General features: G+C 45.1%; 1 protein-coding gene across 11 annotated transcripts in view; it reads right to left on the minus strand.

Annotated features, from left to right (window-relative positions):
* Positions 1-16,988, minus strand: part of KIAA1217 (KIAA1217 ortholog) — a 323,485-nt gene that overhangs the window by 87,483 nt on the left and 219,014 nt on the right. For all 11 annotated transcript variants that reach the window (XM_038755764.1, XM_038755767.1, XM_038755768.1 and 8 more), the window contains exons 4-5: positions 9,628-9,826; positions 5,051-5,144 (exon numbers count right to left, since the gene is read on the minus strand). In XM_038755764.1, coding sequence (XP_038611692.1) covers positions 5,051-5,144; positions 9,628-9,826 — 293 coding nt within the window. The remainder of the gene's footprint in view (positions 1-5,050; positions 5,145-9,627; positions 9,827-16,988) is intronic.

Genomic DNA, 16,988 nt, shown 5'->3' on the forward strand with positions numbered 1-16,988 from the left:
CCAACAGTATGATCGTCTCCAACTGGAGTCATTTCAATTGGTGACAATATCCCATAATAAATGGGTTGAGGCTGCTAAGTATCCATACATTATATCTGACTGAATAAATAGGAAAGAGAATACAGTGTTATTAGTTCAAACAGATCTGAACCAGTTATCATCCTCCAAAACTCAAGACACGGGCTGTTCTTCGCATTCCCGTTCCCGAGACTAGACACATTAGATATCTCCAAGAATCCTGGAGCTGAGTCATCTACATTTCCCCCGGCAAGGGCTGACCACACACCGCACGTGCTCTGAATTTTTTCCAAAGCCCCAGAAATGGACCTTTCCAAGTCACTGGGCTTCTCGGGCAATTCTATTGCTCTTGGAAAAATCGCTTCAGGTCTAGAACACATATTCTTCGATTTTTCATTTAAGACTTCAAAGCCAAAATATTAACTGAAGTACTTAAGGGCTGTCTCGGAGGCGATGGAAACCTTCTTGGGTCACTATTTTTACTACCATTAGTGATTTCTGCAGGTTGAAATGTAATAGAGAGTTTTACTAGGGCTATTAGAGGGGAAACATTAGGGATGTTTGATGGCACACTTGTATGGAATGTCAGGAGGGCATTCAGTTCACTGTTCCTCTAGGCAACCCTTGGTACCACCACTGGAGATGGGACATTGGGCTGGGTTGAGACACAAGTTTGACTCAGGATGGCAGGGCTCATGTCATTTTTTTTCCCTTAAACAGTATTCGCTAAGCACTTATTATGTGCCAGGCACTGTACTGACCACTGGGGTAGATACGAGCTAATCAGGTCACACAGGTTAGTCCATGTGCCACATGGTGCTCCCGATCTTAATCCGCATGATACAGATGAAGCAACTGAGCCCCAAAGATGCTAAGTGACTTGGCCATGGTCACACAACAGATAAGCAGTGGAGCCAGGATTAGAACCCAGGTCTGCCAAATCCCAGTCCCGTGCTTTTCCCACTAGGCCATGCTGCTTCTCATTTGTTCTTACGGATGCATGGAGGGGAGTTCTTATCCAGCCAGCACATGGAGCATGTTGAGTGATGTTCAAACAAGCACAGAATCTGAGTAACTAAATGATTCATGAGAGCAGGTACAGGCATATTGCTCCTATGGGAACAAATCCCAGAGACTACCAGACTGTTACCTCATAAACTCATACTGAGAAAAGGGTTAAACCAGAGGTTCATTCTCAACCCTCTATCTCAGAGTCTCTTCTCTCTAACCAATGGCTGGTGAATAGATTCTCCCACTACCGTGCTTGCACATATACCCATACCCACACACACCATGCACATATAGCCAGCCACAGCTCAAACTGGGTCATCTGAGCCTGGGGGTCATGGGAGAAGGGAGATAGGGTGGAGGTGCCTGGAAAGGAGCCTGGAAAGAATTAAGGGTTGTTACCTCCATGGGTGAAAAATGCCAATCCCCTAGACTGGGCGAAAGGAGGAAAGTCCCCGGAGGGAGCCCCGTAGCACCATCAAAACCCCTAGGGTCACTGCCAGACCCAGGGTGGTTCCACTCTTGGTTTCATCTGCCCCGAAATGGTCAATGGTGCCACTCTAAGCTTCACTTCCACTACCTGGGAAGAGGAGGGAATTCTACTCTTCGGCCTCAGTGGAGAGGAGTCTAAGCCTCTTGAATGAGCAGAGCATCCTCCAGTAATTACAGTAACTGTGGAACTTTTTCAGTATTTACTATGTGCCACGCACCACACTAAGCACTGGAGTAGATACAAGATAACCAGGTTGGATAAAGTCCCTGTTCCATATGGGGCTGATAGTCTAAGCAGGAAGGAGACTGGGTATTAAATCCCTACTTTACAGATGAAGGAACTGAGGTCCAGAGAAGATAAATGACTTGCCCAAGGCCCCACAGCAGGCAGTACAGCTGGAAGGGACACATTCTAGGATGGTCTCTGAACCTGGGTTGGCACTGGAGCGAAAATAAAGATTTCTAGATTCCACTTGCATTAGACTAATGAAGCTCCTTGTGGGCAAGGAACATGTCTACCACCTCTGTTTGTACTGAACTCCCCCAAGCGCTTAATACAGTGCTCTGGATACACTAGGCACTCAAATTGATCAGTGTGATTTTTTTTCCAGTTCACAAACTGTCACTTTAAACCTCTCAAAGTCTGTCTGTTGGTTAAGGAGGAGGAGGGAGCAGTGGTGAGATAGCTGAACCCCAGACATGATTATTTTGGTAAAGTCTTGCTTCTCTATACAGCAGGTTGAGACTGAATTGTAACGTTGGCAGAACCTCTAGCCATAAAGGGGCACAGAACAGCAGAACACGAAGATGATAAAAAATTTCCCGGTGTACCCAGGCCCGCATCAACTTAGTCCATCTGGTGAGCACTTGATTCCATAAGTGTTTACTGCCAATTCCTCTGGAGGTTTCACATCTGGTTAGTACTTAAAACAGGTGTCCTCACTGGCGGTTAATACTATTTTCTGAGACAATTCTGCCGGCTGCTTCCGACCAACGGCTCGAGATCACCAACTCCAGACTCCATTTCCATGGGGCCGGGAAGCCAAGCAGCAAGGGTCTTGTGTGAGCCAAGAGCCTTCCAGAAATGTCACTGACCAAGAAATAATAAACTCATAAACGGCAAGGGTACCATAATATTTATGGGGCTTTCAAACATTCGCATGACACAATCTGTCTTCACATGGTGTTGATTTACATTTACCGTGCACCCGACTTCACATGAAAAGGGACCATTCCCAGATTTCCTGAGAGAACTGTTCAGCACTAGATTGACTCAGAGATAACTTCTGCCCGGAAAATAGGCAGGAGAGGACTTTGGTCCTATAAAATGTAGATGTTCTTCCCTTCATCAATCAAAACCCAACATTCCTACTGGCCCAGCTTCCTTCAGCCGTCTCAGCTGTCTGCTTCTGTCTGGGTCTGCTTCTGTCTGGATCTGCTGGATCCTCTCACTTCTGGCCAGAAGCTAAAACTCAATGGTAAGTAGGAGCAATGTTCCTTCCCAGAAGAGACTGCATTTCTGGGATAGCACAATTGTGATAAAACACAACTCTATGGGGCTTTGAGAGCCTCCAGAAGGGGGAAGAGGAGAGAGGAGGAGAGTGGAGAGGGACTCAACTACTGTGCTGGCCCTGCCCTTTTCAACCTCAAGTATGGCCTTTCCTCTTCCCCCGGAGGATGAGGCCAATGGAGAAGAAAGCAGCTGATGGCTTGCTGGGCGAAAGAAATAGATAGCCACTTGCTGGATTCAGGGAACTAGTGATGGTTCCCTCAAAGGCATCAATGTTGGCTGTTTCCTTCACCCTCCCACCCATGGCTACAACATTGCCCCTCCCCTCAGTTCCCATGGGAAAATATCCTTCCCACAGGGAATCCCGGGATGGTTCTTCCCATTCCCCTCCCACTTTGGATGGTATGACCAGCTCCTTCTTGACCAGTTTTGGGTTTGCTCACTTCCCAGTGCCCTTCAAGCAGCTGCCCTCAAACAGGACCTTTACTCTGAGCCTCAGGGGCCCAGGGCAAATAGAACCAGTGTGTGAGGGGGAAAAAGTGAAGCTGACTGGACCCCAAAGTCAGGGAAACAGGTAGGTTTGGCTTCCATGTTAAATCCCATGCTCTCCCCCACTCCATACACACACACAAAAAAAAATTGTGGGCACCCACCACTAACCTCTTTACTGCCAGCACAGCAACTTTCTAAGGGAAGCGATCAGCTGCTGAAGAAGGCCTGGGTGTTCCCAAATCGACCCTGCTCACAGTTTGGGGCCGCCACCACTATTAGGTTCACAGAGTTCTGCAGCTCCCATCATCAGAGCCTCCTGGGAACACTATCAAAACCTCTCCCCTACCCCTGGGACACCCTGGCTCTCCAGTCTGTGAAACAGCAGTCACATTCTATGAAATTTAAATGAACATTCTATAATGAGAAGTGTAAATCTACTTTAAAAGCTCTTTGAGCCTTAATTATCTAAAGTGCTACTGGTAATTCTGCCCTTTGTAAGCTCCATTTCTATGAGATGAGCTTCTTTCAACTGAAAGCCTGAAACACACACACACACACACACACGAAAACCTTTGACTCCCATTTTGATTTAGGTGCAAAAAACTCCTGATAAAATATTAGGTTCTTTTCTGTTGCAAAGTAGAGCAGAATCAACTGTCAAAATCCCTTCACTCACGGAAAAGATGCAGAAACAATTTGAAACAACAAAAGGGAGACAGCACAGTGAACTCAGCCAGGGCACACCAAACAACCGTAAGCTACGTTTTGGGTTTTTTTTTTCAGGTAGTCTAAACATTTCCCATCAGTTTGAGTCACTTCAGAGGTTGCTACAAACCCTAAAGTCATAGTGGTTGGAAACGCAATACTTTTACCTTGCCAACACTATGACTCCCTCTTTCTTCTCAGATTCCCCACCTTTTTTCTTTCCTCACTTCTCCTATAAACACCTCGAGTTTCAGATGCTGCAGAGCTTATTTAGAGTGCATTTTCACAACTCTCCAGTTAGTAGAAGACTTTCCCCAGACACAATTTTACTGTCCAGGATTGGAGGCAATGTGTTCATCAGAGATGCAGTAGCTCATGAAATTCTCAATGTAGAAAGTGAGAGAAGTCTGAGTCCCCGAGGCAGGGACATGGGTTCACCTCTGCATTCGCATCAAAGTTTTTTAGTAAGAAAAAACTCAAAAAGCTTCCAATTACCAATTTCATACAGTTAAATTAGTGTTGAACAAAGGCCTATCTGAACACTCAAGAGAGGTCAGGGCCTCTTTGCACATGAGGACTGACAAAGTTTTGTTTAGAGATAAATGAGAATGGTTTCTGTACTACATTTTTTCCCGCTTTTGCTACCAGAAGATCAGGAAGCTGCCATTCAACTGCAGTAGCAAGATGGAATACAACTATGAATTGTTCAATTAGTGAAGGACGTCTTAAGGTCTGTGCAGGTGCGTGGAAAGGTGAATGGTTAACCAGAGAGAAATAGGCACCTTTCCTGAGGAACAGAACAAAAAATAAACCTTAGAAACTTACCCTCATGTCTCCATTTACAGTTTTGGCAGTGTGATTGAAAGCGTGTGCAGGATCCTTGTTGTAAACTTTGAGGAAGGACCGGTCCTGGATGTTCCTAGAATCAGAAACAGAAAGAAGGGACTTTTAGCCATTAGCCCACAGCACTTCAATCAATCAATCGTATTTATTGAGTGCTTTCTGTATGGAGATGACGGTACTAAGTGCTTGGGAGATTACATTATAACAGAGTTGGCAGACATATTCTCTGCCCACTAGGAGCAAACAGTCTGGAGGGGGAACTCATGTTCTGCATTTATTTACAGATCCATAATTTGTGTATTTATATTGATGTCTGTCTCCCCCTCTTAGAATGTAAGCTCCAGCAGGGAATGGGTCTGTCGGCTTGGTTGTACCATACCATACTCTCCCAAGCACCTAGTATAGTGCTCTGCACACAGTAAGCACTCAGTAAATACCTTTGTTTATGAATCAGATAAAATTATGCAGCTAGCAAACAGTACATTTGCTATTACTGATCAAACCCAAAAAACTACCAGCAATAAAATACAAAAATATAAACAAGCACACTCAAGTCAAAAGTGGTTCTGTTTCCTAAGGGAAGATATTGCTTTTTCAGTAAAGCTCCTGTATATCTATAAGTATCAGGAGGCCCCAACTTTTTCAAGATACAGCAGAATGCTAACATTTTCCCCAACAATAAAGCTCTTCCAAAAAGTGGTTCCATGGAACTTAGTATGGCTACTGATGTTGGTTTTCTTTGCCCAAACACCTGGCTTTTGACTAATCTAATGAAGACACACAAAAAGAAAAACACAACACATTTTTCAATGAGAGCTGACATTCCCTCAAACTGAGCATTTCAGGTCACTAATGCTTAGGAACGAATGAAAATGATTTCCTATTTTTAAATATTTAAAGAGCTTTCCCTTATCAGATTTTGGAATGCTTTCCTAACATAAAGGCAATGTTCCTAAGAAGATCGGCACTTGGGCCGTGTTTCTCTCATTTTCATTTCTCTGTGTAAATATTGAAGACACGGCCCCAACAGTGCTAGCTCGTGGCTCCAAGCCTACCTTAAAATTCCCTTGCGGGTCACAGGTTGGTCACGAGTCCAGCTGACTTCTGGTTCAGCATCAATCACACCTCACGGGCTCCAGCTACACTGACCAGAGGCTCTTCCTAAGCTGCGAATCCTTTCAATTTCCCATTGGGGATCTCGGGAGAAGTTGGGCAGGAGGCGGAATTCTGTTCCTCCAAGTGTAGGGGGGGACTGGAGGGGGTGAGTCGAGCAGACTCGTCTCAATCATCAGGATTGCTGGGGCTGTGTTTGTCTTTGAAAGGGAGGGCAGGATTCTTGGATTGGTGGTGTTTCTCCCCTTTAAGTCAGCAATTGCTTTGAAGCAGGAACGAGCCCAAGCTTGCTCGACGCCTGCCTATTCCAAATGCCCCATTAGAATCTGTGCATAGTCTAACGGATAGCTCAGCCCAAGCTGCTAGAAACACGCCAGATGAATGTGCCATTCGGACTTAGGGTGAGCTTAAAGGCAAACAATTGCAAGGAGGAAATATACCTTTGGGGTGGAAAATTCCATTCTGTTCTCCAGGACAAACAAGACCCTAGCTTTGGTGGGGAACCTTAGGAAGTCCAGGAGGTACTTGGAGATATGACTAATGAAAATGAGGGCCTGGGTAAAACTTTTAACTTTGACTCATCTGGTTTTGGAGGGTCCATTTGCTTTTAACCCTCTTCCCAAAGTTAAGGGGTGGATCTCCATGCTGATATCAATCAATCAATCAATCGTATTTATTGAGGGTTTTCTGTGTGCAAAGCATTATACTGAGCACTTAGGAGCATGCAATGCAACAGACACAGTTCCTCTTCACAAACAGCTTAGAGTCTAAAGCTATCTAAGGAAAAGATGGGAAAACCCTCACTTCTACCCAATTCAAGAAAGAATAACCAGATTCTTAGGGGGGAAAAAACACTTTTTCAATCAGATGGGGTCAAAACTAAACTACTTAAATGTTGTGATTTTCCTTGGCCAAAAATAAAGGAGGTATTCTTGTTCAAAACAGAAACTAATTTCTGGTGACAAGATATGATTCTGCTAATTTTACTTTTAAAGGATTTTCTGCCAAGGTGATTTCTGCATAGGAACAGCAATTGAAAACAGAGATATGATCTGGAGTAAGACTATTCATGGGTTGATGCTTTTCCTCTAGAAAAACTAAAGTGTCACTGCCCTTAAAGCATATTACAACTGGGTTGTAAGAAGCAGCATGGCTCAGTGGAAAGAGCATGGGCTTGGGAGTCAGAGGTTGTGGGTTCTAATCCCAGCTCTGCCACATGTCTGCTGTGTGACCTTGGGCAAGTCACTTAACTTTTCTGTGCCTCAGTTACCTCATCTGTAAAATGGGGATTAAGACTGTGAGCCCCACGTGGGACAACCTGATCACCTTGTATCCCCTCCAGTGCTTAGAACAGTGCTTTGCACATAGTAAGCGCTTAACAAATGTCTTTATTATTATTATTATTATTATTGTAGAGATTTAAGGAGCAGGAAACAAAAGTGTTTATCTGGTTGTGAGCTAACTGTGGGCAGGGAACATGTTCTACCAACTCTGTTATAGTGTGTTCTCCTAATTGCTTTAGTACAGTGCTCTGCACACAGTAAGCACCTAATAAATGCAGTGGACTGATTCTTATCAGATCCATCATCAACCCTTCGTTTCTTTCCTTGTGTTTGTTTGAATTATTGACTGAATTTCAGAGACCGACGCTACTCTGATCACTCAATCTGGGGACAATACCATCCTGTGTGTCTCATTCCTTTTCCTCCTCTTCCTCGTACTTCCTGTAGCTCCCAGATTATGAGCAGAGAGAGGCAGGACTGGAAGAAGTAAAATGAGGTCAGTTGGGCTCCTTAAGAGTTCCAGTAAAAGATTTAATCAGGAAAGAGATAGAAACTCTTGGCTGAGGTTTCTCTGGCCCACTAATATGGATGCTCAAGACCTGGTTGCATTTGGTTTACTGTTTATGAATCTTTATTAATTGCTACAGTAACTGCCAAAAGCTCCGAATGAAATAATTGTCCTAACTGGCTCCTATAAATGCACAAAACATCATTATGTTTCTGTGTATACATTCTTTGAATAGGACATGATTAGTTTATGCTCGAGTCAATGCTTTATCATTTTAAAGTGCTTTGTTTGAGGGAAAGTTAGATGAAATATAGATGGGGGTCAGGAAATCCCTGTTTATGTGGTGGAGTTCAATTTAACTGGGGTTTGTAAAACTGGGGGCTTGGCAGCGGATGCAATTTCTAGCCCTTGGGGTGGGAGGGAGCCTTGGGAACTCCAAAACTCTGCCCTGAATCAATTAACGCTAGAAGCCCGGTGTGGAGAGATGAGAGGGGCTGAAGCCTCAGCTCCTCGCTGATGGAGCCCTTCTGTCTAAACCCAGAGCAGGGATTCAAAAATGGGGAACTCCAAACTTCTCTGTCCCCTCTCTGAAACTCCTGGACTTCCTGGGACCACCCCCCTTTCACCAACCCAACGACCCCCCCAGGACAAGGAGGAGTTTGACCCTATTTCAGGGACATTCCCAACCCACAGATCTTGGCAAGTGACTTCAAATCTTTAGGGAATCAAGCAGGAAGTTCAGGTGGCTTTGCAATCTTAACACAAGAAAGCCTGGAGGCTTGGAAAGTGCAAGACCTGACCATCTGAGCGAGGCAGCTTTTTCAAAGCAGAGCGCTGGCTGCGGGTGAGTCAACACTGCTGCTGCGTTATGCAGAATTGCAGATGGATAGCCCAATGGTCAGTACAATTCGTGGTCTACTCTGGGGCATAGATGGTGGTCCCAAAGGCCAATACAGCTCTTGGTCTACCCTGGAGCATATATGGTGCTCCCAATGTTCAATATTACTTGACCTCTTGACTGTAATCTCCTCCACTAAACTACAAGCTCCTGATGTTCAAGGAACACATCGACCAATTCTGCTGCATTGTATTCTCCCAAGCCCTCAGTACAGTGTTCTGCACACAGTAAGCACTCAAGAAACACCGTTAATTGGTCTAGACTGGAGTCTAGATAGTGCTTCCAAGGGTCAATAGTGCTCTTGCTCTCACCAGAGAGTAAATGGTGCTCCCATTTTGCTTACTGGTTGGAAGGCCAAGAGAACATCCTTCAGCAGTATCACTGCAGACCCTAGACCTAAAGGAATTAAAAGCAAAACACCTAAAGGTCCAGGTTTCCTGGAAAAAAAAAGAAACCCTAAAAAAGTAAAGTGGGACTCTCCACCACATCCTCCATGACTTTTAGTTGGGATGGCTTAAATTGACAGAGTTGAGGCTACCTGACTCGAGTTGTTCCAACATATACGGTTTGCTGTCAGGATGGACATTCAGGGTCAAAGTGGCCAAAGAGTTGCCCAAAAAGTTGGCTCAGCGCAACCGCCAGAGGAATAGCTAGTTAACGACCAAAAAGCTCCTTGTCCACGTGCACTCTGATAAGGGTGATCCAATTTGCCTGTGGCAACAACAGTGATTGCAGGAATTCCGATAGCACCACCTACCTCACATCACTGAGCTCATAATAAATGTTTCTGCTTTCATCCTTGATGTAGATGGCTACGCTCGGAGACTCCAGGATTTTCATCGTGAGCTGCTGAGGGAAGGCACTGACGAAGAGAGCGCGGATCGTGTCTGCGCTTGTAATTTCATTCGGCATCCGGAGCTGCTTGGTTTCATCTCCGTACTGGAGATACAAAACACCTGGGGGCAAGCAAAGGGTGGTTAGGAGATGAACATCAAGAGAGGCAGTCTAGCAGGGCCACAGGAAATGACTGCTATGTCTCCCAATTCTACTTCTGCTGGAGCCAAGTCAAGGGAACATGTCTACTGTACTCTCCCAGGCACTTAGTACAGTACTTTGCTCACAGTTAGCACCCAATAAATCTCATTGAAGATGATCTAAACAATCCTTTTTACCTTTAAATTCCTGTTTCCCCTCTTATTTAGAATGCAAGCCCCATATGGGACAGGGACTAAGTCTGACCTGATTATCTTGTACCTACCCCAGAACTTAGAACAGTGCTTAACATAAAGTTAAGTGCTTAGCAAATACATCAAATACCATGTCTTAGCTCTGGGTCCAGATGGAAATTTTTCCTATTTCTCTCTCACACCCTCTTTGAACACTGGAAGAGAATCCCTGCAACAAAACCTCCCTCTCCCTCTCTCTCTCTCTCTCACACACACACACACAGAAAAAAGAAATCAAATCATTCTCCACTTGATCTCTGCCCATCCATATGGCTCTCCAGGTCTGGGAAGAAGGAAGTGTTTCAAGGCTCCATGTTCTCCTGCTGCTGCGGAGGCACCTTACCCAGAATCAGGACCATCGATGGATTTCTTCCCACAAACTGCCAAAGGCCCAAGGATGCCCAGATGGGCTGGAGAATAGCAACAACTTGGCTGCCCGCTATCCTCCCTACCAGGAACTGGCTTGGCTAGACTGGGACCAAGGCCCTGGGAACAGGGTTCTCACCAGCTCCCATTCAACAGATGCTACGTGGCGGGGCCGCTGGAAAAGAGGGGAAGCAGAACTCAGCTCAGCAAGCACAAAGGCGGGGAAATCAAGAGCTTCACAGAGTCTCCTTTACAGGCAGCCAATGGCCAAAAGCTCCTGAAGGAGATTAACACCAGGAGGTGCTACTTTGGGTCCCTCCTTATGTGAAAGCCCAGAACCTCTTGAAATGAATGCATTCAGTCATCAGCACTAAACACTTCATGTCCCCAGAGCATTGGGTGAGACACTTGGGGGACATACAGCAGAAGGGTAAGTGTGATCCCTGCCCTCAGGGAGCTTACACCCAAATAGCAGTAAAGACAAGGAGACATATATTGTTACAAGAATAGGAGGATGGATCCAATCAACACAGGTAGCAAAACAAACAAATAATAATCAGATCTATAAGAATGGAGACTGAGGGTGTGTGTGTTTGTTTCTTGGTAGTGGTATTTGTCAAGCACTTACTATGTGCCAGGAATCCTATTAAGTGCCAGGATAGATACAAGTTAATTAGGTTGGACCAAGTCCATGACCCGCATGTGGCTCACAATCTCAATCCCCATTTTACATTAGGCACAGAGTAATAATAATAATAATGGTAGCATTTATTAAGCGCTTACTATGTGCAAAGCACTGTTCTAAGCACTGGGGGGTTACAAGGTGATCAGGTTGTCCCACGGGGGGCTCACAGTCTTCACCCCCATTTTACAGATGAGGGAACTGAGGCCCAGAGAAGTTAAGTGACTTGCCCAAAGTCACACAGCTGACAGTTGGCGGAGCCGGGATTTGAACCCACGACCTCTGACTCCAAAGCCTGGGCTCTTTCCACTGAGCCACGCTGCTTCTCTTAAGTCACAGAGTGACTTGCCCAAGGTCATGCAACAGACAAGTGACAGAGCTGGGATTAGGACCCAGGTTCTCCTGACTCCCAAGTCCGTGCTCTATCCACCGGACCACGCTGGTCCTCATTGTTTTCTGGCTGGATTATGGAAATAGCCTCCTTCCTGATTCCCCATGCCTCCACACCCAGAACTGGGGCTCAATCCAGGTCTCCCAACTCCCAGACCTGGGCACTTTCCTCCAAATCCCGCTACCACTGCAGCCTTTGCTTGGTCAGGGCTAGAGAGCATAGCAGTCACTGTGAAGAATGTGAAACAGATGCTAGCCCAGTCACCCTTCCTCCAAACGGCCTTGACTCCTCTGCTGATGCTGGCAAGATTCCTGGGACTTTCTAAACTACAAGACTTGTTTTACTTCCCAGAGCTATATTTACCACGATAACAATGGAGAGTGAGCGTGTCCCAGCAGAAACGTGCTGGAAGAGCAGGGCTTTATCGTGACTGTGTCCAACCCAATTACCTTGTATCTACACCAGCATTTAGTGTTTAGTACAGTGCCTGGAACATAGTAAGCGCTTAACAAATGCCATTATTATTATTGTTGTTGTCACAGTAACACCAAGTGATGCTAAGAGATAAAACCCCTTTATAGCTTGGCTCTTTCCTGGATATACAGAGTTCTCTCGGGTCTAATCTGATTATTTTGGATCTACCTGAGTGCTCAGCATGGTACTTGGCACATAGAAAACAATTAACAAGACCAGAATTATTATTCTCTCAATTGCCCACCACCTTCCCCTATTGAAATTTTATCTCCTCCACGAAGCCTTCCCTGAGTAATGTCTCACCTCTCCACTACATCCTCCCTTCTTCTATGCTGCCTACGGATTTGGGTCCATATTACCGAAGCATGTTGATGCTTACCCCACCACCCGAGGCCTTTACAAACCTACTTTTATACTCTGCCGCTTCCCCTCTATGTAATTTATTTTAATGTCTTTCTCCCCAACTTGATTATAAGCTCCTAGAGGGCAGAACTCATACTAACTCTGTTGTACTCTCCCAGGAACAGTGCTTTACACATACCAAGCAGCTTGAGAAGCAGCGTGGCTCAGTGGAAAGAGCCCGGGTTTGGGAGTCAGAGGTCATGGATTCTAATCCCAGCTCCGCCACTTGTCAGCTGTGTGACTTTGGGCAAGTCACTTCACTTCTCTGGGCCTCAGTTACCTCATCTGTAAAATGGGGATTAAGACCGTGAGCTCCATGTGGGACAACCTTGACTACCTTGTATCCTCCCCAGTGCTTAGAACAGTGCTTGGCACATATTAAGCACTTAACAAATACCAACATTATTATAGCAAGTGCTGAATAAATACCACTGATTGATTATTCTGAAAAGCCCACACAGCTTTCACGTAATTTGTATCCATTTATTGCCACACCTTTTTATCTACACGGGCTGTTACAAAGCACAAGTAACAAAACTTAAGATGTGTTCAGGTATTTTGATACATTCCGGTTCCTCTCTCACTGACCTAAATAGCCATTCATGGTCCTACTGCTTATGCATTCATTTCAAATTTCATCTCAAGGCAGTAGTAACCACACTCCCCAGTGCAAAGAATCTTGCCTATTCACCAGTGACCACAGTAATCTTTGGGCTCAGGCAGCCGTTATTTAGACAAATCAAAGCTGGGGGTTGGGTATGAAGTGAGCGTTTTGTCCTAAACTCTCATTTGGCACTGTGGGAACTACTGGATAGACGGATGATCCCTCCTTGGGGAAGAATTACCCACAATCAAGGTGTTGTCGATTTCCAGGCAGCTGCCTGGGGAAGCATCAGGAGTTGATTATCTTGCACTCTGACCCGTTTCACTAGCTCACCTGCAGTAGCAATAGTATTTATTAAGCACTTACTGCGTGCATAACACTGTACTAAGTGCTGGGAGAGAATACACGGTCCCTGTCCTTCAGAGGGCTCACAATCAACCATTAGTTAGAACAGCAGGCAAACTGATGCCAGCACATGCCACTGTCTGTCTCTGCTGGGCTCTGCTCGGTTTACTGCTGCTGCTTCTAGAAGAACAGCCTTGTCAGAAGCATAAGCACTGTGCTTAGGGTAATCAACGAGGAAATAGCCCGCGGTCAAGGCCATTTTCTGGAGGGTGAGTACATTCAATGTTCACAATCAAAGAGATAGAGGGGAAGGAGTGTCTTGATTTCTACAAGGTTCTCCCAAACATGAATGCAGCCACACACAAATCAAGATACAATTCTGCCACGTACCAATGCACACAAACACGCAGTGAATAGTTCCCTCCATTTTCTAAGCTGTTGCTTCAGATGGGTGAGATCCTGTCCAAGCAGGCAAGTGATCCGGGGGCAATACAAGCTCTGTTAGAGTGAGGGTGTTAAGGGGTTGGGTGGGAAGGACAGAGAGCGAGATCGTTCCTTGGATTAGACACTGAAAGCAGCGTGGCCTAGTGGCAAGAGCTCAGGCCTGGGAGACAGGAAACCTGGGTTCTAATCTGCCACTTACTTGCCTGTCGTGTGACTGTGGGAAGTCACTTAACATCTCTGGGACTCGGTTTCCTCCTCTGTGAAAAGGGAATGAAATACCCGTTTTCTCTCTCCCTAGAGTGTGAACCTCATGTGGGAAGGAGTTTTATCAGATCTCCTACTACTGAATCTCTCCCAATGTTTGGCACATAGTAAGCGCTGAACAACTACCCTCAAAATTAATTACTAATTACACGATGGCCACATTTCCCTGCCTCAGGCAGAAAAAGAACAAGCCAAAGCCGCCTTTTTCAAAGCCTAAAATCAGAGCACAGAGTAATCAGAGGTTTCATAACTTTAAAATGAAATCGGAGAGGTTATAAAGGTCAGAATTTGAATTTTATCAGACGAGACGGAGGACGAAGGGATGTCAGGAATTGTTTTCCCAACCACGCATTTTTGTGGTGGCATTGAAATGTCTCTTAAAGGGAAACACTAACACACACACACACACACACACACACACACACACACACACACACACACACACACACAGAAGCAGTGTGGCCTAATGGATAGGGCATGGGCCTCGAAGTCAGACGGACCTGGATTCTAATACCAGCTCTGCCACTTGTCACTCCCTGTGCCTCAGTTACCTCATCTGTAAAAGGGGTATTAATCAATCAATCACATTTATTGAGCGCTTACTGTGTGCAGAGCACTGTACTAAGCACTTGGGAAGTACAAGTTGGCAACATGCAGAGACAGTCCCTACCCAACAGTGGGGTCACAGTCTAAAAGGGGGAGACAGAGAACAAAACCAAACATACTAACAAAATATTTTCCTGTGAGCCCTATGTGGGGCAGAGACTATGTCCAACCTGTTAACTTGTATCTACCCCAGCGCTTTGTACAGTGCCTGACCAACAGTAAGTGTTTACCAAATACCATAAAAAACCAGAAAACAAAAAACAAAACCCAGACCATCTCTCAATGAATTTTGCCAACCCACACACATTTGGGGTACAATGATAGATACACTTGGCAACTCTGACAAATTCAATTCTTACAACTCCACCCTCTGCAATGGCAAGTCTAGCTTTTCAAGACACATCTCCAGCCCAAGATGGAGACTCCTGCCTAGGGCCAGATGGTATTCTGGCCCCGAAGCCCAAGCCTCGGTTTCCATCAGGAACTACCTCTTGCTACCATCTAGCCTGAAAATTTCACAGAGGACTCGGGGAACTTGGACTATCATATGCCCAACCTCCAGGAGACACCAGGCACAGTGTTTGGATAGTTGGTAGGAAACAAGTTTACATTCAAAGCTGAATTTTCCATTTTTGGCACTTCTTCCAGCATCAACAAGCCCCAGGTGTTTGAGAGATTTGGTTGCGAGGCTGTAACTCAAGTTGGAGATTGAAATCTTCAGCTTGGATGGAAATAAAGCAGCTCAGAGATACTTCATAAACAAAATGTGATGACTATTAGGAAAGCCAGTTGTTTTCATTTAAAGATATGCCCATTTTTCTCCACCTCATTTGTCATGTTGAGATGCAGAAGAAATTATATCTTTAAAACTAGATTATTCACGTTCAAAGATGTTGTTGATGGGGAAATTCATTCATGGGTTATTTTTTTAAGCACTTACTATATGCCAGGCACAGTTTTAAGCACTGGTAGATACAAGCTAATCAGGTTGGACACAGCCCATGTCCCACATGGGGTCCTCACAGTCTTAATCCCCATTTTACAGATGAGAGAACTGAGGCACAGAGAAGTTAAGTGAATTGCCTAAGGTCACACAGCAAACAGGTGGCGAAACCAGGATTAGAACTCAGGTCCTTGGACTCTGAGGCCAGTGCTCTATCCACTAGGCAACGCTGTTCCTTTGTGACTGAAGAGGCCATTGGGGGGCCCACAGTGCCTACCACAGAAAGATGGTTCTTTGTTGTGTTATCATATCAGTTGTTTGTAGCACCTGGCATTGTTATGGCTTTTGCGCCTTTGTTTCCTGCTCTTTACAAAGACCCTATTTGAAAGAGCTGCTTCTTTCTTGACCACAGTATACCATCCTTGGCTTTCAGCTCGGTTGCAGCTCTGCCACTTGTCTGCTGTGTGACCTTGGGCAACTCATCCTCTCTGTTCCTCAGTTTCCTCATCGGGGAAATGGGGATTGAATACCCGTACTTCCTTCTCCTGAGCCCCATGTGGGGTGAGGACGGTATCCAACTTGGTTAATCTTACATCAACCCCAGACCTTAGTATGGTGCTTGGCTCCTTAGTAAGCACTTAACAACCAAGATGATTATTATTTTTATCATTATTAATTGCCTAAGGATTTGATTTTCTGTGACTTTAAAACGTATCCGGCCTCTGCTTTGGGTTTCTCAATTTCAGCTTACCAGACAGGGGTTTTCAAGGTATCCTTTCATCCATTCATTATGGGCAGGGGATGTGTCTGCTAATTCTGTTGCATTGTACAGTGCCCTGCACATAGTAAGTGCTCAATTGGCTGATTGATCCATTCTCCTCACATGGCTCACCCAGCACAGTTTCAATGCTAGGAACACCTTGTTGTTTGTCATATGGTTTATCATATGCTTTGCACATAGTAGGCACTTAACATATACCATCATCAATCGTATTTATTGAGTGCTTACTATGTGCAGAGCACTGTACCATCATTATGTACAAATAATACCATCATTATTATATGGGAGAGTCCAGGTCTCCCAGGGGACAGGGACCTGTCCATGTCATTCTTATAGTCAACTGGGACTACTTTGACTAGGTGAAAGCCAGTAATGGAGAGGGTTGCGATCAATCAATCAATCGTATTTATTGAGCGCTTACTGTGTGCAGAGCACTGTACTAAGCACTTGGAAAGTACAAGTTGGCAACATATAGAGACAGTCCCTACCCAACAGTGGGCTCACAGTCTAAAAGGGGGAGACAGAGAACAAAACCAAACATACTAACAAAATAAAATAAATAGAATAGATATGTACAAGTAAAATAAATA

Source organism: Tachyglossus aculeatus, chromosome 13, assembly GCF_015852505.1.
Source record: "Tachyglossus aculeatus isolate mTacAcu1 chromosome 13, mTacAcu1.pri, whole genome shotgun sequence".
NCBI lineage: Eukaryota > Metazoa > Chordata > Mammalia > Monotremata > Tachyglossidae > Tachyglossus > Tachyglossus aculeatus.